Source organism: Megalobrama amblycephala, linkage group LG22 (genome assembly GCF_018812025.1).
Source record: "Megalobrama amblycephala isolate DHTTF-2021 linkage group LG22, ASM1881202v1, whole genome shotgun sequence".
NCBI lineage: Eukaryota > Metazoa > Chordata > Actinopteri > Cypriniformes > Xenocyprididae > Megalobrama > Megalobrama amblycephala.
This window is the reverse complement of record NC_063065.1, coordinates 1,421,489-1,446,762: the sequence shown is the minus strand read 5'-3', so window position 1 is coordinate 1,446,762 and position 25,274 is coordinate 1,421,489. Positions and strand designations below refer to the sequence as shown.

The 25,274-nt window shown below is 33.6% G+C and overlaps 1 protein-coding gene across 2 annotated transcripts in view; it reads left to right on the top strand.

The window, feature by feature from the left end:
• The window catches only part of kcnh2b (potassium voltage-gated channel, subfamily H (eag-related), member 2b), a 215,690-nt gene that overhangs the window by 11,326 nt on the left and 179,090 nt on the right, over positions 1-25,274 (top strand). For both annotated transcript variants that reach the window (XM_048174472.1, XM_048174471.1), the window contains exon 2: positions 6,267-6,497. In XM_048174472.1, the coding sequence (XP_048030429.1) occupies positions 6,267-6,497 (231 nt within the window). The remainder of the gene's footprint in view (positions 1-6,266; positions 6,498-25,274) is intronic.

Here is a 25,274-nt window from a genome sequence, read left to right as displayed (position 1 = left end):
CATAATTTACATAATGTACATATTATCTTAAATTGTACTAATTTATGTATTTAGATATATTTTCATATTTATTTAATATTTTACATAATTTACAAATTAACTTATATTTGCATTCATTTAAATGTATTTACATATATTTTCATATTTAGCATAATATGCATATTAAGTTATATTTGTAATAATTTATGTATTTACAACATTTGCAAAATTTCTTATTTGTTAGCTTATGTATTTACATATTTTTTATATTTAATAAATATTTGACATAATTTACATAATGTACATATTATCTTAAATTGTATCAATTTATGTATTTAGATATATTTTCATATTTATTTAATATTTTACATAATTTACAAATTAACTTATATTTGCATTCATTTAAATGTATTTACATATATTTTCATATTTAGTATAATGTGCATATTACGTTATATTTGTATTAATTTATGTATTTACAACATTTGCAACATTTCGTATCTGTTAGCTTATGTATTTACATATTTTTTATATTTAATTAATATTTAACATAATTTACACAATGTACATATTATCTTATATTTGTATTAATTTATGTATTTACTTATATGTTCATATTTAATATTTTACATAATTTACATAATGTACGTAATATCTAATATTTGTATTAACTTATATATTTACACATTTTAATATTTATAATTTAATAAAATATAAAAAAATAAACCTATTTTATTTCAGCTAGGCAACATTTCTCATTATTTGTGTTAGCTTATGAATCTACATACTTTTATATTTAATAATATTTGACATAATTTACATAATAGCTTATATTTAAATTGATTTATGTATTTACATATATTTTCATTTTTTTTTTAAATATTTTACGTAATAGTTGTACATAATAGTTTATATTTGTATTAACTTATATATTTATACATTTTATATTTATTTAATATTTAATAATTAATACAATATAAAAAAATAAACCTATTTTATTTCAGCTAGTTGCCAAGGCAACATTTCTTATTTTTTGTTTTAGCTTATGTATTTATATATTTTTTATATTTAATTAATATTTAACATAATTTACACAATGTACACATTATCTTATATTTGTATTAATTTATGTATTTACTTATATGTTCGTATTTAATATTTTACATAATTTACATAATTTACATAATGTACGTAATAGCTTATATTTGTATTAACTTATATATTTACACATTTTAATATTTATAATTTAATAAAATATAAAAAATAAACCTATTTTATTTCAGCTAGGCAACATTTCTCATTATTTGTGTTAGCTTATGAATTTACATACTTTTATATTTAATAATATTTGACATAATTTACATAATAGCTTATATTTGAATTGATTTATGTATTTACATATATTTTCATTTTTTTTAAAAAATATTTTACATAATAGTTGTACATAATAGTTTATATTTGTATTAACTTATATATTTATACATTTTTATATTTATTTAATATTTAATAATTAATACAATATAAAAAAATAAACCTATTTTATTTCAGCTAGTTGCCAAGGCAACATTTCTTATTGTTTGTGTTAGCTTATGTATTTAGATATATATTTTATATTTAATTAATATTTAACATAATTTACACAATTATTGTATTTGTATTAATTTATGTATTTACTTATATGTTCGTATTTAATATTTTACATAATTTACATAATGCACGTAATAGCTTATATTTGAATTGATTTATGTATTTACATATATTTTCATTTAAAAAAAAACATAATTTTAACATAATAGTTGTACATAATAGCTTATATTTGTATTAACTTATATATTTACACATTTTATACTTTTTTCATATTTATAATTTAATAAAATATAAAAAAATAAACCTATTTTATTTCAGCTAGTTGCCAAGGCAACATTTCTTATTATTTGTGTTAGCTTATGTATATATATATATATATATATATATATATATATATATATATATATATATATATATAATATTTAACATAATTTACATAATGTACATATTATCTTATATTTACATATTTTTATATTTAATTAATATTTGACATAATTTACATAATGTACATAATAGCTTATATTTGTATTAACTTATGCATTTACTTAATATTTAATAAAATATAATAAAAAACTATTTTATTTCAGTTAGTTGACAAGGTAACATTTCTCATTACTTGTTTTAGCTTATGTATTTACATATTTTTTAATATTTAATTAATATCTGACATAATCTACATAATGTACATATTATCTTAAATTGTATAAATTTATGTATTTAGATATATTTTCATATTTAATTAATATTTGACATAATTTACATAATGTACATACTAGCTTATATTTGTATTAACTTATGCATTTAATTAATATTTAATAAAATATAATAAAAAAACTATTTTATTTCAGCTAGTTGACCAGACAACATTACTTGTTTTAGCTTATGTATTTACATATTTGTTAATATTTAATTAATATCTGACATAATTTACATAATGTACATATTATCTTAAATTGTATCAATTTATGTATTTAGATATATTTTCATATTTAATTAATATTTGACATAATTTACATAATGTACATATTAACTATGTTTCATTTTCAGTCTTTGATCCTCCATTAGTCCGATTATTGTCATTTATCACCAATTAACTAAACAATGAACTGTTGTGTTCATTTACCGACTCGAATGCCTGTAACGGTTGACTAGCAGAACCACATTTTCTGGTTCTGGTTCCTCTCAGGATGAAGTTAGATGGATAAGAGACATTTATTATCCAGGCTGAGTGCTGGGATCAAATCTACAGCATTGTGTGCAAATGGAGATCAGTTTGTTCGCTGTATGTATTTGTTAGTAAAGTGACATCTAATGGCTCATTTCAAATGTCTGCCTTTATCTACAGGATATATTGAGTGGAACAGTTTATGAACCGTGTGCATGTTGAATTTTTATGTTCGTCTATGAAGGGAAACCGCAATGCTGATGTCTCTCCAGGACTTCAATGTACCTGGTTGTTGTGAGTTTAGTGAGGTTACGAGGTTACATTTATCCAGAACCCAATTTTAACACTCGCCAAGGCCAATAAGAAATATTAATGAGCTGTAAATGTCCTCATTTGAGAGAGACAGATGGACTAAGAGCAGGACAGAGACAGTGTGTGTGTTGTGCGTTGTGTCTCAGTGTTGAACAGCTGCTTAAGGGCATCAGAAACAGAACCAGCTTCTGTTGTGATTGTTTTCACTGTTGCCTGGAGGAGTGTGTCAGAGCGCGTCAATACTGCGCTGCTGTGTTACTAATTACCTAATGGCCGCCACTGCAAGAGCCATACAGCTGTTTAAAGGTTTCCCTTCACTAGAAAGATATTCGTGTCATTTACATTTACACATTCAATTTTTAGTGTTTTTAAGGTGGCGCTGTTTTGAAGTGAAATTCTGTTGCTTTGCATGCACTGCCATTTCCTTGCAAATCCACTTTCCCTGAAGGCCACTTGTATTTCTAGTGGTAGTAATTTAGTTTCTCATGATCATTTATCACCCTCTTTGACACTCAGAATTAATCACACTGTTTTAAAACACACCTTCTTTATGTAAATGCCCTCCGTTATCGTGACGCTGTTCTGTAACTTAAGGTTGTAGAGGCGATACAGAGACAGATGGATTTGAATCAGTGACACATTAACAACAAAAGTCCATTACGGACGGTGAGTGAAGTTTGAAGAGAGCGTCCAGGGCCGAGCGACTCTCCTTAGAGTCCTTGAACAAGATTTATCATCTGACGGTTTTGTGAGGAACCCAAATATGGGATGGAAATTACAAATATGGGATGTTTCCAGTTAAGCATGACACTCTCGGGCTGCTGAGGTGAGGCGGTTATGGCTGCGGTCCAGATCTAATGCATTACTGACTGTAATTTCAGCATGAAAGATAAGCACCTGACAAGCTCTTATCACTTGATTTACTAGTTCCTTTTTTTGGAGAAACATTTAAAATACGCACACTTACAGATAACGTCATCATGACAAATTATCATTAAAGAAACTAGCTTGAAATGCAGCTAAATAGATGTAAAACATTATTAAAATACAGTTTTATATGATTAAACCCTTTACAAAATGTTTACAGTTCAAAAGTGTGTTATTATTGTATTGTGCATTATTGAAATGAGTGCATTTGAGGGGAAATGTGATTCGATTGTCATGAAAATAATGCAAAAAAAAGGCTTAATTTTTATGTGTGTTACTGTATGAAAACAAGAAAAGAAGAAAAATTTAAATACACACATATATATATATATATATATATAAAATATTATGCACAAATTACTGTATAAAAACAAGAAAACAAATAAATTGTTTTTATATATATATATATATATATATATATATATATATATATATATATATATAAAATATGCACTAATTACTGTATGAAAGCAAGAACAAATTGTAATTAAAATAAATAATATTGATATATTATAATAATATTTATATATTAATTATTATTTTATTTATTTATTATATATTTATTATATAAAATATTATGCACACATTACTGTATGAAAGCAAGAACAAATTGTAATTAAAATAAATAATATTTATATATAAAATATTATGAACAAATTACTGTATAAAAAGAAAAGAAGAAAACATAATTAAAATAAATAAATATTATAGATATATAAAATATGCTGCACAAATTACTGTATAAAAAGAAAAGAAAACATATAATTAAATTAAATAAATATTATAGATATATAAAATATTATGCACAAATGAAAACAAGAAAAAATCATTAAAATGCATATATATATATATATATATATATATATGCACAAATTACTGTATGAAAACAAGAAAAAATGTATAATTAAAATAAATAATATTTATATATAAAATATTCTGCACAAATTAAGAAAACAAGAAAATTGTTTTAAATAAATGTATATATAAAAATATGCACTAATTACTGTATGAAAGCAAAAAAATTGTAATTAAAATAAATATTTTTATATAAAAATATTATGCACAATTTACTGTATAAAAAGAAAAGAAGAAAACATATAATTAAAATAAATAAATATTATAGATATATAAAATATTATGCACAAATGCATGTGTAAAAACAAGAAAACAAGACAAAAATAATTTAAATACATAAATATATATATATATAAAATATAATGCACAAATTACTGTATGAAAACAAGAAACAAATAATGAAAATATATATATATATATATATATATATATATATATATATATATATATATATATATATATAAAATATGCACAATGACTAAGAAAACAAGAAAACAAGAAAAATTGCATAATAAAAATTAAAATAAATAATATATATAAAATATTATAAACAAATTACTGTATATACATTAAAAAAAATATATATATATATATATATATATAAAATATTATGCACAAAAAACACAATTAAAATAATATTATAAAATTACTGTATACACATTTTAAATCTATATATATATATATATATATATATATATATATATATATATATATATATATATATATATATATATAATATTATGCACAAAAAAACATAATTAAAATAAAAATATTTTTTTCCTTTTCAATATATTTTGTTCTTATATTTGCAAGATTCCCCCTAGAATTGTTTTCCCTTCTCTTCCACAGCTCAAACATCCTCAGAGTAAATCAGCAGATAACTGAATGAAATTAAACTCCATAGGTTTAATTTAACCTTCCTGACTCGACTCTCTCATGAAAAGTGTCTCTATTTCCCGGTTTTAGCTCTCAGTTTCTGTTTGCAGTCGATGTTTGCGTCTCATGAGAGATGACAGAAGTCTCCGGGACATTACGAAAGTGAGACGGCTGAGAGCTCTTCAAACTCTTGTGAGGTTTCAGCACAAGTCATCCGTCAAACCCTTATTACTGTGGCTTTTCAGCCCACTGAGTCTCAGCTAGTGATTTAAACACCTTCTGTGTGAGTTGGCACAAGTTCCCGTGTGACGGTTCGTGTGAAGGTCATCCCCGTGTGTCCGTCCCATACTGTATGTATCTGTCCCAGAGACGGAGCGTCTGTGTTAATGTGTTTACGGCCAATATGTGTCTCATGTTTGAGGTTAAAAATGTGTATTGTAGTTGGCCAGAATAAACTGAAAAGAGGGCCAGACTTCACAAGTAATGCACTAAAGTTTCAAACCAAACACCAAATGACCCATGATTCATAACATACTTAAGAGGTTGTTTCCCGTCTCTCTCACAGGTAGGAAATTCGTCATAGCCAATGCGCGGGTGGAGAACTGCGCCATCATCTTCTGTAACGATGGCTTCTGTCACATGTGCGGCTACACCAGGGCTGAAATCATGCAAAAGCCATGCACCTGCAACTTCCTGTACGGCCCACACACCAAGAGGCTGGCCATCGCGCAGATGGCACAGGCGCTGCTGGGGTCAGAGGAGAGGAAGGTGGAGATAGCGCTCTACAGGAAGGACGGTAGGACGAACCCCAAACTTATTAATCCACAGGGTGCGAGTGTTTCATTAGACGAACCTTTCGAGCTTTTTCTTCAACAGCAAATGCTTTTTTTCAAGGTCTTGGGAAAGGTTTAATGCAAAGCAGATTGTTGGCCTTCTGTTGTTTGTTTTGTAGCAGTTTTCTAACGTTTCATGCTTCTTTTGCTTTAATATCCTGCTGGACCTTGAAATGGCTTCTGTGGGAATCTGTACTTGTGAAATCAAACCTCAGAAGAAGCAACTCGGGTTTGTTTTGTTTGTCATAGCCGGGCACGATTACCTCCAACTGTTCTAGCTCTAGCTCTGCTCTTTGGCTTTACAAAATGATGTCTCAGATAGAGAGAAAGATGAAGCGTTAGATGAATTGTGGCCACAGGTGGCGTTGTTTATTTGATGTCTATATTGTTTTAGCACCCAATTTACTGAAAGAGTTATGCAAATCAGCTCCGGGTTGAACTGGATTGTGGTTGGTTAGTGACTACAGTGCAGGTTTGTGCAGTGAAATCACTTACAGCAGATGTTTGCTCTCAGCTGACGTTCCTCCTGCACAGCATCACACTAGCAATCATAGTTTCCACTGTTTATGTGTTCGGCTGTGTGTTTGGTGTTCATCTCGTGCCCAGCACCCTCCTGACCCGCGCCGGTTCGAGACATTAGCATTCCTTGTTGTGTGTAATACAGTTTAGCAGTTACTAATGACTCAGCTTTTTGACTCAAAGTGTCCCTTATTGAATAACAATATTTAGAGGCCACCTATTGCATCCGTTTGCGTTCTTCTTCTTCTTCTTCCGCTCTGGAAGCATATGGCAGCCCATAGAACCGCTTGTGGGAAAATTATGAAATTTGGCACACTGATAGAAAGGACAGTCTGAACTGTCACCAGACCAAATTTGGAGTCTCTAACTCAATCCCTCTAGCGCCACCAACTGTCCAAACTTATATTTTTGCGTCATGAAAATGTTCTCATTCATTTTGAATTTTCTGAAAAACCTACTTTTTCGAACTCCTCCTCCGATTTTCATGAAAATTGAAACCAGATCATCTTCAGAACATGCTGACAATAAGTTGTGGAATTTAAGCTGATTTGTCAAACTGTTTTCGAAAAACTTTACAAACTAATTTTATGTAGCATTTGCGAAAACAGAGGTCTCCTCAACAGTTTATCGTATTCAGACCAAACTTGGTCCATGTCATCACAAGCATGACCTGAGGTTACATGCTGCATTTTTGTGTAGCGCCACCTACTGGTCTGGAGATATGCAAAATGGCTGTTTTTCCAAAAATCATAAAAGTGGTCTCGTTAGATCAAGTCGAATGATATCCAATTTTCCCATATCGGCCATTTTGGGCATCAGCCATTTTGAATTATGTAGTAAAATGTAGGGCTGGGTAAAAAATATTGATTTCTCGATTTTAATCGATTCTCATTTTTACGAACCGATATTGATTCTTAAATCCCTAGAATCGATTAGTCTAGTCTGTTTTCAGTTGATGAATGAGCAGAATATGTAGCTCCTCCCATCCAATAAATCGCAATAATCTTTGTTACTTTTGATATGAAGCAAAGTCTCAGATTTCAAATGACGTCCATCTTATTATGAGATTCAAAAAATAAATACCGTTTTGGTGCTGTTTAATGTGGCGTGACGGATCGCTTTAGCGCCTCAGTTAAAGAGAAGCATGTGATCATCCTCTCCTCCGCTTTAATACCAGTTACAGCGCGAAATAAACATGCATGAACATCTGAAGGTATGTTAAAATATACAGTACAACTTACTGAAATCCGTATCATGTCTCGTGTAATCGCTCAATCAGTGTTTCAACCTCGGAAAGACGTCAATAAAACTTAAACAATGTCACGTGACGTCACATTTACCTCAGAAAAACATATTCAGTGACCATAAACTCATTAGTCCGCTAGAAAAGTGAACTCTAGAAAGCAGCATTCTGATAAATATAGCTATGCACCGTTACATATTCATTATAATTTATAATGTTCTTCAATATTTAATGCATGTTTGAATAAATCAGTTATGACACATCATTGAGTGTAATTTAAGTGTTTGTATATAAATAAGTTAATTTAACCTTCAGTATTATTATAGTAGTACCAACTGACTCCCATGTGTAGTTTACAGCATTAGTTGAGAGATTTTTTTCCTTTAGAAAAATTTGGCATGTACTGAAACTGAAATACTACATCCAAAATAATCGATATCTCTAACTCAATCCCTCTAGCGCCACCAACTTTCCAAACTTGCACTTATATTTTTGCGTCATGAAAATGTTCTCCTTCATCTTGAATTTTTAAGAAAACCTACTTTTTCGAACTCCTCTTAGGCCATTGCTCCGATGAAAATTGAACCAGATCATTTTCAGACCATGCCGACAATACACTCAAAAAAATGATTCTAGCTGCTTGTTCAGTTTATTTAAATAAAATAAGCTGAACCAACACAAATCTTTAGTTTTTTACTTAATTGGCATTTGCACTCAATTGTATTATGTTAAATGAAATTAAATTTGCAAAATGTTAGGTCAACCTAAACCATTTGTGTTGGGACTACATGAATCATTTATGTTGCATTGATTGAACCTGGGCAGTGGATTTCTAGTTCCCAGCATGCTTTGCGTAGGGAAAGATTGGGACAGTAAATGTTGAACTTAAGTGCTGTTTAATGTGTTTTTTAGTAAAGGGAAATACCTTTTAAAGTTTGATGTTCAGTTATATTTGACATTTAAAAGAGTTTATGTTATGTCGATTTTTTGAGGTTACCATTATGCTGAAGTGTAGACCTTGTGGTTAGGCTTTAGGTGGCTACGTAGAATAAATTTATATTGTTTTTCAGGAAGCATTAACTGTGCTAAAGCCAGTGATGAGAAGTTCTTTATCTGATCATTACTTGCATGCTATAAATGTTACTTAGCATATGAAAAAGTGTTATTTTAGTTTAGTTTTTATAGAAATATAAATAAATTAGTTTGAGGGCTAGCACATAATTTACACAGTCTACATATGGTCATCAGCTTTTTCCCTCTCAATGGTCATGAAACATGTATGTCTGTGTACAACAGCTACTCAAAACCTAAGCACAAGCGCACATCTTCACCATGATGGTAACAAAAAAAAAGAAAAAAAAAAAGCACTGGTTGGATCAACAAGAATGAATTATGTTCAGGAAACATACACAGAATACGTCAAATGAAACTGGTGTGAGCTCATTCAATTAGGATGAATTTCACTCATCAGTACAATTAACCTAGCTTAAGTTCAAATAAATCAGTTCAACTGTGTGGAAATAGGTGTCATAATTAAATTAAGTTAGACCAACAAGTTATTTTTTTGAGTGTAAGTTGTGGAATTTAAGCTGATTTGTCAAATCCGTTTTGAAAAACGAAATTCACAAACAAATTTTATGTAGCACTTGCGAAAACAGACGCCTCCTCAACACTTTACTGTACTGTACTGTAACTGATATACTACATCCAAAATAATCGATATCGAATCAAATCGAATCGAAATCATAATCGAATCGAATTCGTGAAAATTGTCTCAATACCCAGCCCTAGTAAAATGCTGTATTTTACAACCACATGAACAGTATCATTACGAAACTCGGTATTGGGTCATCGGCATGATGCCCTGAAGGAGTCTGAGAAGTTTTGGACCAGCGCCACCTAGTGGTGGAAAAAATGTATTTACGTGATTATAACTTTGGATGCGGTTGACTTATTTTCACGGGAATCATCTCTGAATCCTTGCCGAGTCCAACTATACCAAACATGCTAAGTTTTGCCTGGGGCCGGGCGATATGGCAAAAAAATACAATCTTGAATTTTTTCAGAACGATTGACCTGATTCAAGATTTCGATTTCGATTTTTTTTTTTACTGTTTAACTAGTCAACTTAAAAACTTAACTACAATATGATTTAAAGTAACTTTCTCTTTATTAACAATCTTGTTAAAAAAAAGTCCCATTCCAAGTGCACCACACATGAAGTGATCAACATGGTGTAAATGTAAAACAATTTGTATTTGTTAAATATCTTTGCAGAAACATGCCTGAAATATGAAGACAAATGTTGTACAAACTTATCTTAAACACATCCTATATACTCAGAAATAATATAAAATAAGAAAATGTTAAATAAAGTAATAGCAATAAATAACACCAGTAATAGGCTATTATTAACAGCAAATGCTTTGTAAGAACAGAAAACAGCAGCAGCTTTCAGCCTGTTCCATCATGCAAACATGAAATATCAAACAGGTTTACAGGTTTTTGCATTCAATTGCGCTATTTGTCCTATTGTTTTCATGTTTGGCGGATATGTTTAGGTGTTGCACTTGTGTCTCGTGTCTTTTGCAGCATCTCGCCCATGAAACGGCATTCTAAAAACACGGCGCTCAAGTTTTAAAAAAAAGATTAACTCGTGTTTAATATCTTTGCCTTTTTTTCTCATTCCACTGCCTGCATCTCATTTTTATAACGCAATAACGCATTTCTGAATGAACAGCCGCTTAAAAATATTGATACGTTCATAGAGCGTCACATGACAGCGGTTAATCAGGCGCGCCGGCGCCATCATGTGGTTGGATCATTTTCTTCTCCTAATACGGTTATCATTGCTGAATTGTCAACATGTCTAATTGTAATGCTTGCTAACATTTTTATTCAAAATCGCAATTTCCCGATTTAAAAAATAATAAAATCGAGGCAAAACATAAAGTCGATTTAATCGAAAAAATCTGAAAAAAATCACCCAGCCCTAGTTTTGCCTTATGATTTGTGCATCGTTGTGATTTTGCATTTAAACAACATTCACGTATATTTTAGAAACCGTTAGTCCGACCGAAAATCAGAAACATAGGTAATGGCCAAATGTCAAAATTTTGCAATTTGGCAAAAAATGCAATCAAAGTCAGGAGTGGGTATTTTTTATGTGTTCATACATAAATGTCTATAACTCCTAAACGAAATTAGATATTCTCACCAAATTAGCAGCTATATTTGAATTTCCTTCTGGATATCTTCTTTAATTATGACAAAACAATTGTTTTAAAGGGAAAAATGAATATGTATAACTATGGTTTACATCTTGATTTTATGTGTTTTAATTAAGTAAGATTGTTTTTAATATAATAATATAATTTGAGGACCACTTCTCTAATGTGATCAGAAAGTAGACGGCAAAAGTTTCTCTTTTTAACTAAAGTGGACTGAATGATAAAATATATCTTGAGGCTCTTTATAGCTCTTTTAGTAATATTCGTTTGGCCTAAATGTCTTGATACTCATGATGATATTCGATAGGCCAGTATATCTTGATTAAGTATTTGCTCTGAATTTGCCTAAAAGGGATTCTTTTCTGGTCAGAATCCATAATTTGCAGCAAACAGTCTTTGTTGCCAAGTAGACGAACATTATGATAACAAAATGTTTTCCTTTTGTTAATGGTCTGGAACGACAGCGCTCTTGTTTGCGGACAGACACCAAAATAAAGTATGTAATTTAAGTGCCAGTACAGAACCATGATGAACAGTGCACATTTTATTTTATTTAAAATCAATTTTAAGCGTGCAATTTACTGTTTGACTGTTGTGAAGTCTATAAACACCTTTATGTGGTATAAATGTGCTGCTTTGAAGATGTAGAGCTTCACAGAAACCAGTTTATTCTTGAAGTTTACTTCTGATTTATTATTATTGTTCTGTTGGAATGTTGTCTAATTTAACAACAGGCTTCTATTAGTAAATGCAATAAGAGTTGGAACCGGAATTGCTCAATTCCATATTTTTCTGACATACAGCGGCGTCTCCTCTTTTGTTTCTGTCTTCTGTGCTACTGACTCGATGATGAAAGCTTCATCTATCTGAAACACTCACACACACACGCATCCACCCACACACACACACACACAGAATCTAGAATCAGGCCTTGATGACGACACACACTTTGACTCTCATGTATAATTCAGGTGGAAAATCCATGTTGCTCCAGAAATGGGGATTCCGATCTTTCCCTTCATGAGCGAAGGATCTGTAGGAGGAGAGGAACAGGAGGAGGGAAACTTTCTTTTTTCTTCCCTTTCCTCGCATTCGTGCGCTCATTTATCTGGTGTGCTTCTCGTTGGCATCAGCCTTCATCGTGATGGATTGCCCTTTCCTACTCTCTATTGTCCGTCGCTGATCTGACCGGCACTTAATCAATCACTCGGAGTTTTAAACTCAACGCGGGTGCATTACCCATGAGAGCCAGAGAGAGCGAGGGAAAGCGAGGGAAGCTAACGTGTGAAAGGCAGCTGGGTTAACAAGGGCACGACCTAATATTTCCTGTGGCACATAGCCTATAAAATATTTAAAAAATATTTTTTATTTTCCCAAATTCTGTTTTTTTTTTTTTTTTTTCTGGATTATCTTTTAATAGTTACATTAAAATTTTGGTACTCAAAAAGAATGTTTAATTAACTTGAATTCATGAAACTTACACAATTTAACAACAATTTATTACAAGTTTTATTTTTGTCCAAAATTCTGTTTGATTTTTCAGAAATTCTGTTTTTTTTCCATTTAAATTTTTCAGGTTTTCTGGATTCCATTTTAATAAATGTCAGATTCCATCTGAAATCATATGCCCTACGGATGTTAAATAACAACCTTATAGCACGTGATGGATCATGTCAGGACGCTCTTTTGCGGGCCGTGTGATCAGATTGGCTTAACTGAACGCATTAGAGCCTCCTTGCTGACGTCCAAACGCAGTCGTAGTTTTCTGCAGTGACCCTTTGAGCAGAAACCTGACCTTTATGACCTTTGGGATCTGATAGTTTTTCCCTACAGCAGCTTTGTGAAACCAGTTACTTAAAAATAGCCTCTTTCATTTCCTTGAGTACTGTTCTGTAGATTATCATCTACACCTGTCCTGTGGGCTCCATGAGGGATTCCTCCGTGTTTACGGCCCGATTTTTGGCAGGAACTTCCTCCGTTATGAGCCAAGCAATATTTGATTAGCAGACTCTCTCTGTACATCACTCGCTTTCATTTATTGTGATGCAGCTGTAGTTATTGATTGTATCTGGCTCGTACTGTAAAGTCAACTTGTAACGATAATTGACAGTTTAATAGAAGTTCCTGGTGTTATTGTGAATGATTCATTAGTGCGCGTTTTTCTAAAGGAAAATTTTAAAATCAAAACAAATGCTGATGATATCACTATTTTTTGCATTTGCATTATTTTAGCAAACCCATATATAGGTCTGAATCCTAAATATTTTTTATAATATATAATTACCTTCCTTTTTTTCTAGTTGACTATTTCAGTGTACAATATTTTCAAAATCAAATGGACTATTAAATTTTTGTAGATATTTATTCTTTTATATCTATATCTATATCTATATGTATCTATATATATATATATATATATATATATATATATATATATATATATAAACATACATACATACACAATAAATTTATGATGATGATACAAATTATTTATAATTTTATTTTAATGCAAAATAGATATTTATTAGATATTTATGTATCTATCTATCTATCTATCTATCTCTCTCTCTCTCTCTCTCTCTATATATATATATATATATATATATATATTATAATATACTTTATAATGTAAAATATATAAATATTATAAATTATATAATTTATATTATATTTTATTTTAGTAGTATAAAATATACTGTATATATATATATATATATATATATATATATATATATATATATATATATATATATATATATATCATTCACATTCATATAATGTGCCATATTTCTTAATGGCGTAAAACAGGCGCATTTTGCATTAAAATAAAATTATAAATAATTTGTATCATCATCATATAAATTTATTGTGTATATATATATATATATATATATATATATATATATATATATATATATATATATATATATATATATATATATATATTACCTACCAATTTTTTTACTGGCATAACAGTCAATCTGTGTTCAGGACCTCGTCTTTCTCAGTTTGGCACAGTTGTAGTTATTGATTGTATTTGGCCGCCAGCATTCACCTGGCTGAGAAAAACTGCCAACCAAACATGAGCAGACTCTTCTTGGGAGGCTTGTTCACGGGCTATTGTGAGTCTTAAAGGGCTGACAAAAGCATTTTCTGTCCCGCTATTGGAAGAACATGGCGAAGGAAATGCTGACATGTGGTCCGGAGTGTCCGCTCTGACAACAGACGTGAACCGTGCCATCCATGGAAATGAGCCGTGGCCTCTCGCGGGCTTTCTCCTGACATTTACCATTCCCAAAAAGAAAAGAAATCCACAGATGAGCCCTTTGACTTTCATATCACGTTTCTTCTACAAGTTTAGTTTTTCTCTCACATTTGTAAGGGGGTGTTGATGTGAACCAAAAGCACGGGTTGTAACTTTGCAGAAATCATAGGGCTAACTTTTGTGTAGATCCTGTCATGAGCTCAGTTTCCATTAGAAGATTCAGCTGATGTAACTGAGAGTCTTTAAACAGCCGAATACTGCAGGAGATCAGACGAGACCGCAGAGAGATCAGGCTCAGAGTCTGAGCTCCAGAGCTGAACCCCACGCTGCCCTGCTCACTGATCCCATCATCAGTGCCTCACGCTGGGGACGGGAGACTGAGACGCTCCCCTGGAGATCTGGGTACCGCCGTCCACAGCTGGAGCATAAACACATCCAGAGGGGTTTATAGACGCTTAGTTTGTTGTCTACCCTGGTAACCCTGATCTATCTATCTATCTATCTATCTATCTATCTATCTATCTATCTATCTATCTATCTATCTATCTATCTATCTATCTATCTATCTATCTATCTATCTATCTATCTATCTTGTTTTGGCTTAGAGCGTCACATTTCTCTCTCTGCTTTAATGAATTAAACAGCCGTTTGTTGCTGTATGCAAATCCCACTCCTGCAGCTCATTTGAATATGGAAACAACCCTGGAGAACTCAAACAGTCAGAAAGCCCAGAGCTGCGGTGAGGGTTACAGCCAGTGTCGGGTGATGTTGCAGAAGCTCCTTCTCACTGCAGCACATCGTGCCGACCGCGATCCTCAAACTCCCATCATCCCACTGACACGTTTCTACCTGCCGTTGTCACTCTCAGCTGCTGCAAGGCAAATCAAATGCAAATTTCTCAAATCTCAGTGTCTCAAAATCTCCCAAATCAGTCCCATCACTCAAAAACTTTGGATTTTCATCTTGAAAACTTCTGTGATCTCCAGAAGCCAGATATTTGACTATAATATTCCTGAATATTAAGTAGTAAAGTTGACCAGCCACCTTTTTTAAGTGATGTGTAGGTCTGTGTAAATCACGGTCCATGGACGAGTCTTCACAGCTCAGCATTTACCCAGAGGAGCTGTGAACTGTGTGTGTGTGTGTGTGTGTGTGTGTAAGTATTAGTTCAGTCCACTGTTTGACCTCCTATTATTAGAAACATTCTGTCAATGTCTTATTGATTGAAAAGCCTGTTGGGATAGTAGAGACACTGAATCCCTGCAGAAATCTCATTTCCAAACATCCCATCCTGCTTTAACTAATGGCTAAATCTGAGGGGTTTTAAACACACACATGCTGAGTGTGTTTTCACATTAACCAACTGTGACACATTATATCTGTAGCTTTAATATAGGCTGGTCTTATTTGTTCATTAATATGATTTTACATATCAGTCTGTAACACACACACATACACACATAGACGGCTCAGTTCTTCACGATCCAACGATCTTCTACTTCAGTTGCCTAGAGACCCGACTACACCAAAAATTAAGATATTAATCCATAACCGGAGAACAAATATGACAGATTCAACCAAGCGTGTTCATATCTTTCACAAAAGTTCATTTAAATAAAACCACATTTATTTTTGTACATTTTCCTTAATGTTTTCATTTTATTCCAGAAGTTCTGCTTCATCAGGTTTGTTTGCGCTGCGGGGGTTTGAATTGCACAGATATAAGGCCGGAAAGATACTTTACGCAAGGATTGCAAATATGTTTTGTTATTATGACACATATTGTAATGATACGACCTAAGTGTAGCTAAACACATTTGATTTTACACACCTGTAGGTCTTTTGGAACTGAAATGAGAATGTCTTTTAAATTACAGGTTACAGGTTGTGGATGCAGAAATCGTTTAATTTAGGTATACTGTTATTAGCGACCCTGTGCAAAACACATAAAACTAGTGATAAATATTGATTTATGTGACTGTGACTAATGCTTAAGCAAAAATATCTCATTATGTCTTTAAGACAAGCACACAGCTACTACATGGCCATTAATGTGGATGTTTCTACTTTATATGATGCAAGAAACTGGATTCCTGTGGAAATGGCACATATTTCTGTTGGCATAGACAGATGCACACATGCACACAGTTTCTGCACTTCTTGTTTTGTCTTTGCGGTCTGCCGGCTGTTTCAGGTCCCTTGTGTCTTAGAGAGAGAATCAGACTTTACATGTTTGTCATTCCTGGTCAGCTGTATTTTTAGCTACTGCGCTCACACACATTCACAGCTCCAGGTCAGCTGACACCCGCTCAATCCCAGCGCCCTTCACTGTGTTACCCTAACGACAAGAGACTCTGATGGATCTAAAGACAAACATATGTGCTCAGTGTTTGCTTTAGGTTTTTTTTCTGAAATTGGGTCTAACAACTAAAAAATACCAGTACTGTTTTTCCAGCATATTGTTAGTTTATATTTTAGATTTTTTTTTATTTGCTTTTTAATTATATTTATTTATTTATTTAACTTATTTAATTTAACACAATTTAGAAAAAAATATTCCATTTTCTGTGACCTTTTGTATTATACACTTTTTGACTGTATTCTCTCCGCATTTTCTGCATCACAGAAATCATGGAGCCCTAACATTGCTATATGAACAAAGTCAATATTTAGTAGGGCTGTCACTAACAATGTTTTGTTAATCGAGTAATCAGCCGATTATTTTGCCGATTAATCAAGTAATCAGATAATATTTTTTGTGGTAATAAAAATAGTCTTTAAAATGACTTAAAATACATATATAATATGGCAACAAAACAAAACAAATACTAAATATGTGTCCACAAGACTTCTGAGTATTGAATGATGAAGCCTATATTTTTCTTTTAAAATGATGTGAAAATCATCATGCCTACTCATTCACATAAAACAATATATTGATTTGAATTTTGGCTTAAAATACATATATAATAAGAATAAGGCAATAATAATTGGCACAAATAAAGTATCAAAAGCAAGGCAGCATTATATAATCACATGGTTTCATGTGTGTGTTCAGACATGATGAACGCAGAGATAACTGAGTGGAGAATCCAGTTACAACAGACGTCTCCGTTCAGACAGAGACGGACATAGGAAGCACACGGCTGTTAAACCTGTGGGATCATGTTGATCACATCAAGCTCTCGAGGCAGCTGTGGAAAATTCACTTTGGCTGCTGGTTTCGGTTTCTGATTTGCATGTGTTTTTTTATGGCCGCATTGTGCTGTCCAGACACTTGAACTTGAGAGACCATGATGATACCAGATTCAGAGATCAGGATGTATTGATGGTAAAGTCACTCTGTTATTTGGACAATAAATTAAATGGTTTTGAAATGCAGCTCATCTGTTATGTCTCTGAAATCTGCATCTAGTCATAACAGAAGAGTTCAATGTCTAAACCATTAAATCTATCATCCAAATAAGAGAATCTATTATTAACCCTATTTTAAATTCCATTTCCATTTGGTCAAGCTAGTTTATTGGGTACAGAAGCCTTTTCTGCCTCAGAGTAAAAAAAAAAAGAAGTTAATTGTGAGATAAAGTTTAAAACGCCCCTATTATGCTATCATAAGGTTCCTAATTGTATTTCAGAGTCTCCTACAAAAGGTTTACATGCATCCAAGGTCTTTTGAAAGGCAAAAACTCCATTTACCTGCATTTTGACATTTGTAACTTTTCAGACCTTTTACATTTGCGAACAGCTGTTACACACTAAATGAAAGGGAATATACAAAAAAAAAACATAATAAAGTCACAATTCTAAAAAAAAAAAAAAAGTTAGTTGTGATATATGAATGTATGAAATTTAAATATCAAGAGTTCAGCCAATCACAATACACCTCATTTGTATACTGAACTCAAAGCAGTACACTAGGAAAAACAGGCCATTATATTCTAAGGCCCAAAAAGAATGGGAAAGTTCCTGAAAAACAAATTATAACAATTTTGGACACTAACATAACATTACAAGTGGGCATCATCAAGTGGAACCAAATAAAATGGTGAAAGGGTAGGAAATGAAGACCTTTATTATTTGTAACGTGTAAATGAGCCCAGCTGGAGAGAGGTGATACGGCACAGGGGGTGTGTAATCGACTGACTCCATTTGCACCCTAGCGAGGGACTCGCGGCACAATCGCATAAACAGAGCCTCGGGGCTCGCACACCGAGAGCAGCTCTCCTAATGGAGCCCTCACAACCCAATCAGGGTGGCAACGGATGGGGAAAGGACATCGAGAGAAGAGAGAGGGAACATTATCAGCAAGTCCACTTGGTTTTCTCTGCTAATGGTGCATTAAGAGAAGTGACCAACAATGAGAGAGATAGATGAAAAGTACAGAGAAGAGAACGCTAATAGAAAATGAACAGGGGAAATGAAAGAGACGGAGAAAACACAACAAACGCTGTTGTATTGTTACGCTATCGTTTTGCCTGATGAAAACACATCAGTGACTGTCAGTCATTTTTCATGGTTATTCAAAAAATAGGTGCTAGTTCACAATCCAGTTTACAGAAAATTGTCACGTCTTTATGTTCCACAGCATATTCACTCCCATTTGAGACCCGTCTGGATAAACAGCTGCTCCAAATGCACTTAAATCACACTTTAAAACGTCTTTCAATGCATTTGAAATGTGCTTCACTAACATTCCCTTTTCTGCATCATTTCTAAAGTCTCTAAACATTTCTAAATGTTTTAGTGATTTGTAGTGGATGTATGGAGACATTCATATTTCATATTCATATTTATCACCACAGTGATGCTCTTTTTCATACAATGAAAGCAAATTGTGACCGGGGGCTTTTTAAGATTGCACTAGGGTTGTCAAAAGTACTGGTACTTCGGCACCAAGGCGGTAATGACATTTTAAAAATGTGACGATACCAGCAATCAAGGGCGTAGATTTGGTTTCAACTTTGGGGGGGTTGAACATTGGTATGGTTGTATTGTATTGGGGGGGTTGTAACTGATGCCTTTGAATATTGGGGGGGTTACCCCCCCCCCCCCCCCATCCCCCCACAAACTACGCCCCTGCCAGCAATTCTACCTAGGATTTTGAGCGCTGTTGAGTGGATTCTAGTAGTAATTATGTTTTCCAAACTCTTAAGATGAAACTTCTTAGTATTTGTTGGTAGCATGAGTCCGCTTGGTCCATCAGATGTGAATAAAGTCATCTTATTGGATGACGTATTTATAAGAAGCTGTATAGTGATTATCACAAACCCTGTGAAGCTGATGTCGACATACTTAAAACTGACGTACTACATCCAACAGTACATGTTCCTGTCCTGATCATGATCAACACAAGCCTGCGATGACCCTGATGAACTCACATGGGTTTTAAGTCTAAGAAACGGTCCAGTTGTGACTGTTTTGGGTTTCAGGCCAGCTTCGGTCTCACATGACCTGATGGTTATCGCTTTCCACGTTTGAGGCTCTTGAGTATCTGCCAGGCTTCTGATCTATTTACAGTCGTGCTCTTCTGAGGAGTCTCGTGAGTTATGAAAGAACAACCTCCGAGCGATACTTTTTGGTGAGCCTTTCAAGTAAATTTTTTGCAGGTGTTTCTTTCTCGCCTCTGTCCTCATCCACTCTGGCGTGGGTTCAGAGGGCAATAGTGTCCAATGAGACCCACATATGAGAGAGTTCTCGCTGATGTCCCAATTTCACTGCAGATTATAGCTGCTCTCGGCCCGCTCCTCTCTCTCCATGTCCCTTTGGAGCGACGGATGGAGAGCAGGAGATAGCAAGAGACAAAAATGATGAGGAAAATAAGTGAGGTGACAGAGAAAGTCCTTCTGTTCCAAAATCAAGCAAGCTGCCTAGATAGACGGCATTCTAAAGGCCACTTTAAGTCTCTTTGTAAGTACACCACCTTCTTTTGCCAAATTCCAAGGCAGCATTACATCATTCTTGAAGAATGCAATCACAGAATGCATTTCAACAAGTGAAATGTTTTATATTTATTCTATGTATATGCAATAATTCCAGTAGTCCAGTTAATAATGTACTATTGATTTACTATTATAGTATTTATTCATATTTTAAAGGGGACCTGTTATTCAAAATTCACTTTTATAAGGTGAACATATAACACTGAACACTGCTACTGACTGTTTCTGATATTTTCAGTGTGTGAGATTGTCCTGTTTTGTTGTTGCCAGTGTTCTGGCAATCTGTCCTATACCCCGTATGCTGGTGCATGAGCTCTTGAAGCTCCGCCCTCTTCTTGAAAGGGGGCCGGGAGCACCAGCTCATTTGCATTTAAAGGCACACACACAAAAATGGCGTGTATTTCTCACCCCCAAAAAGTGGCAATTTTAACATGTTATAAAAAATGATCAGTGGGGTATTTTGAGCTAAAACTTCACATACACACTCTGGGGACATCAGAGGGAGGTGTGCTGTTTTATGTGTGTGGAAACAGACTTCTGCCCCGTACATGTGCTCTTTGTTGGCCTGGATTTTGTAACCCAGAACACAGGTCTCACTCCGGGCCTAGGCCCAAAACATGGATAGAACACAGAACTGAGCGGCTGGAGGATTTAATTCTCATGATATCCGGAGCCAAAGACCAAGAATGAGGAAAAGGAATGGATAGAGACGTAACTCATGAGATTTAACAGACTTTACAATTACATTTCATGTGCCTCAGATGTTTCTCCTAAAATTGCTGAGGAGAATTAAAAACAAATGATACTAATTAGTCAATAGTTGTCATCCAGTAAGAATATGAGTTATTGAGGTAATATTGAGATAATATTGAGATCTCAGACTTTACATTATAATCCATATGAGGTTTTTTTCTCAGGAGAGAAGCAGATGTCTCCATTTTGACTCCATTTACTCTCCTTTTTCTAGAAGAAACAGATTTTTTTCTTTTCTGTGAACAAGGTTCACTATGTAATAAGTCAAATTTACATAAAACAGAGACGTGTTTGGACTGAAAACTGCAACGAGTCGTAGACAGATGCTTTTATCCAAAGCGATGTACACTGCATTAAAATATTATGTTATTAAATATGTTAATTATTGATACTGCATGCATGACTAGAAAATTTGCTCCCTACTTCATAAGTAAGTAGTTTTCATCATGTGTTTGATTTCAAGTGTACATTTCCATAACACAAGCAGGGTTTTAATGTCAAAGCAGCATTTAAAGTCTGTCTGGTCAATATGCTGAACTTTACATGTCTCGTTGAGAAAACCTCAGCAGCATTTTAGTCTTCCTGCAGGCGGATGTTTGGCTGAACTTTACTTTTCTGTTGGCTTTCCTCCACTGACAGCTTCCATTAGTGGCACAGTGACTGGCGTATTTACTGGATGATGATGGTTTCCATGTAATTAACATGGGTCTTGTTTCCCCTGTGGCCCATAGTAAGGAAATAGTGCATTAACTGCCTAGAGCGAGAGAGCGTACGTCACAGATGTGGAAGGAGACATGGAGACGTTGTGTGAAACCAGATTTATACATTTCATGTAGAAAGTACTTGTAAGAGTAATTTTTTGAACAAAAGTCGCCGCCAAGATCCTAGCATATACACAACTGTTCAAAAGTTTTGGGTTGGTAAGAATTTTGATTTCTCACCAAGCTCACCAAGGATGTATGGAAGCTTGTTTCCGCCACTAAATAAAAAAATAAAAAAGGTAATTGCAACTTTTTTTCTCAGAATTGCGAGATTTAAACTCACAATTGCAAGATATAAAGTCAGAATTGAGAGTTATAAAGTAAGAATTGCGTTATAAAGTCAGAATTGCAAGATATAAAGTCAGAATTACGAGATATAAAGTCAGAATTGCGAGATATAAAGTCAGAATTGCGTGATATAAAGTCGGAATTGCGAGATATAAAGTCGGAATTGCGAGATATAAAGTCGGAATTGCGTGATATAAAGTCGGAATTGCGAGATATAAAGTCGGAATTGCAAGATACAAAGTCGGAATTGCGAGATATAAAGTCAGAATTGCGTGATATAAAGTCAGAATTGCGAGTTATAAAGTCGGAATTGCGTGATATATAGTCAGAAATGCGAGATATAAAGTCAGAATTGCGTGATATAAAGTCGGAATTGCGAGATATAAAGTCGGAATTGCATGATATAAAGTCGGAATTGCGAGATACAAAGTCGGAATTGCGAGATATAAAGTCAGAATTGCGAGATATAAAGTCAGAATTGCGAGATATAAAGTCAGAATTAAGTTATAAAGTCAGAATTGTGTTATAAAGTCAGAATTGCGAGATATAAAGTCAGAATTGCGAGATATAAAGTCAGAATTAAGTTATAAAGTCAGAATTGCGAGATATAAAGTCAGAATTGCGATATATAAAGTCAGAATTAAGTTATAAAGTCAGAATTGTGTTATAAAGTCAGAATTGCGAGATATAAAGTCAGAATTGCGAGATATAAAGTCAGAATTAAGTTATAAAGTCAGAATTGTGTTATAAAGTCAAGTGGCGGAAACAAGCTTCCATAAGGCTGCATTTATTTAATAAAAAATCCTATAAAAAGAGCAATATTGGGAAATATTTTTATGATCTAAAATAGCTGTTTTCTATGTGAATATATTGTAAAGTGTAGTTTATTCCTGTGATCAAATTTTCAGCATCATTACTCCAGTCTTCAGTGTCACATGATCCGTTTTGAATAAACGTGTTTTGTGTGGTTGCGAGGGCATTTCTTACTGGCTCAAGTTAAAAGAAAAACACACAGGCTGTTTCATCTAGCAGATGAAGATTGTAGCGGTTTGTTCAAAGCACCAGAAGTAGGACCCTTAGCAAACAGCACTAATGAAGATCAAAGAGCCGGAGAGGACTAGTGGAGCGACCTGAAAAGCAATGGGAGAAAATTGAAGAAGTAATAGAGAAAGAGGAAAGGTTACAGGCTTTAAGAGGATGTAGTTTAGCACAAATGAAAGTGCTGCCTGATGGTATTAGTGTGAAGATCAGCGGTCCTTTGTGTTCCATCCCAATCCTCCCATTCCCAACCAAGTCACGGATTGTGTAGCACCATGAGAACACGTCCCGCACGCCCCGTATCCCTCCGACTGTGCCCTGGATTCACATCCACAGCCTTTGAAATGCGAGTCCGTGTTCAAAAGCTGCCCGCGGTGCTGTGCGGACAGACGGCATCTGGTCTGGGTGCCTTTAGCCAACAGGGCAGCATGAGAATATCGCTCTGTGAGCATTGAGCGAGTCGTCAGTATTCATGCGCTAACGTTTGCCCGCGGTGTTGATACTCTCCACCCAGCCAAGTCTGATCTGAGCGAGAGTCTGACAAGAATGAGAATTGTGAGAGTCCACATGAATGGTTTTGAAAGTTATTTAAAGTCCCCCTGTGGTGAAAAATCAAGTTTTTAATGTTGTTTATATGTCTATGTGGTGTTTTTAATGTACTTTAAGACAAACCATGTGTAAATTCATGTCAAATTCATGAGTATTTTCTCCTTAAAACTCAAAGACAGTCTCAAAAACACGGTTTGAAATCGCTGATGTCACAAACTACCTCACAAAGTGTGATCATCACCGAGTGGATCTCTGAGCTGGTGTGAGTGAGTGGAGGTGGGGCTCATTTGCATATTCATAGAGCCACGTATACTAAATGAGGCAAGGGTGTCCAGTTACATTTAATCTATTTTAAGGCATGAAGTATTTGTTTTCAAGGAAAAATTTGTCTGGTCCTCTCCGGTGAAAAATGACCGAAAACTTTTACGTTTTTAAATTTTTAATTTTTTTGCTTCATCAGAAAGAGATGAAACTTGGTGACTTTTGTCGCATTAGCTATGTGAACACAAAACAAATCAAGGACATGATTTGAAATATGTTAAAGGGTCGTAAAAAAAAGTTGGTTCCTTCACACTTGGCTCCTTCGCGGTCAAAAATGACTGGAAATACAAAAAAATACCAAAACTCAGAGGAACTTTTGGTGGTACAAACTACAAACCAGCCACTGTGCAGAAAAAACTGACACTTGAAATCAACATTTCAAACAAAAAAATCTAAATCTTGACAAAAAGTAGTCGTTGAGAATGTCTAAGTATAAATTCAAATCCACAACTCAATAAAAATAAGTATTTATGTCTAAAAACACTGGATAATTTATAAGCCACTTTATATAGAACTATATGTGACCAGTCACGGAAAGTAGGGACACAAGTCGGTTTTGGGGCATTTTGAGTTATTCACAGATTCTGAAAGTGCAGTCTCCAAGCTTTCCAACGATGTGTGACACATGGAAATCTGATAATATTTGGAGAAGTTGTGGCCATTTGAAGGTAGGCAATCAAGAAAGCTCTATAGGGAGAAAAACGCCTCTAAAGTTGCAGTTCTCGCCTGTTCTCACCTGCTGGGAGTGACAATAGGGCTCATTTACATCTCATTTAGATAAGCCATACCCCCTGTAAAGCTGCATGGACCGCATACTATTAATAATAAAGGTTA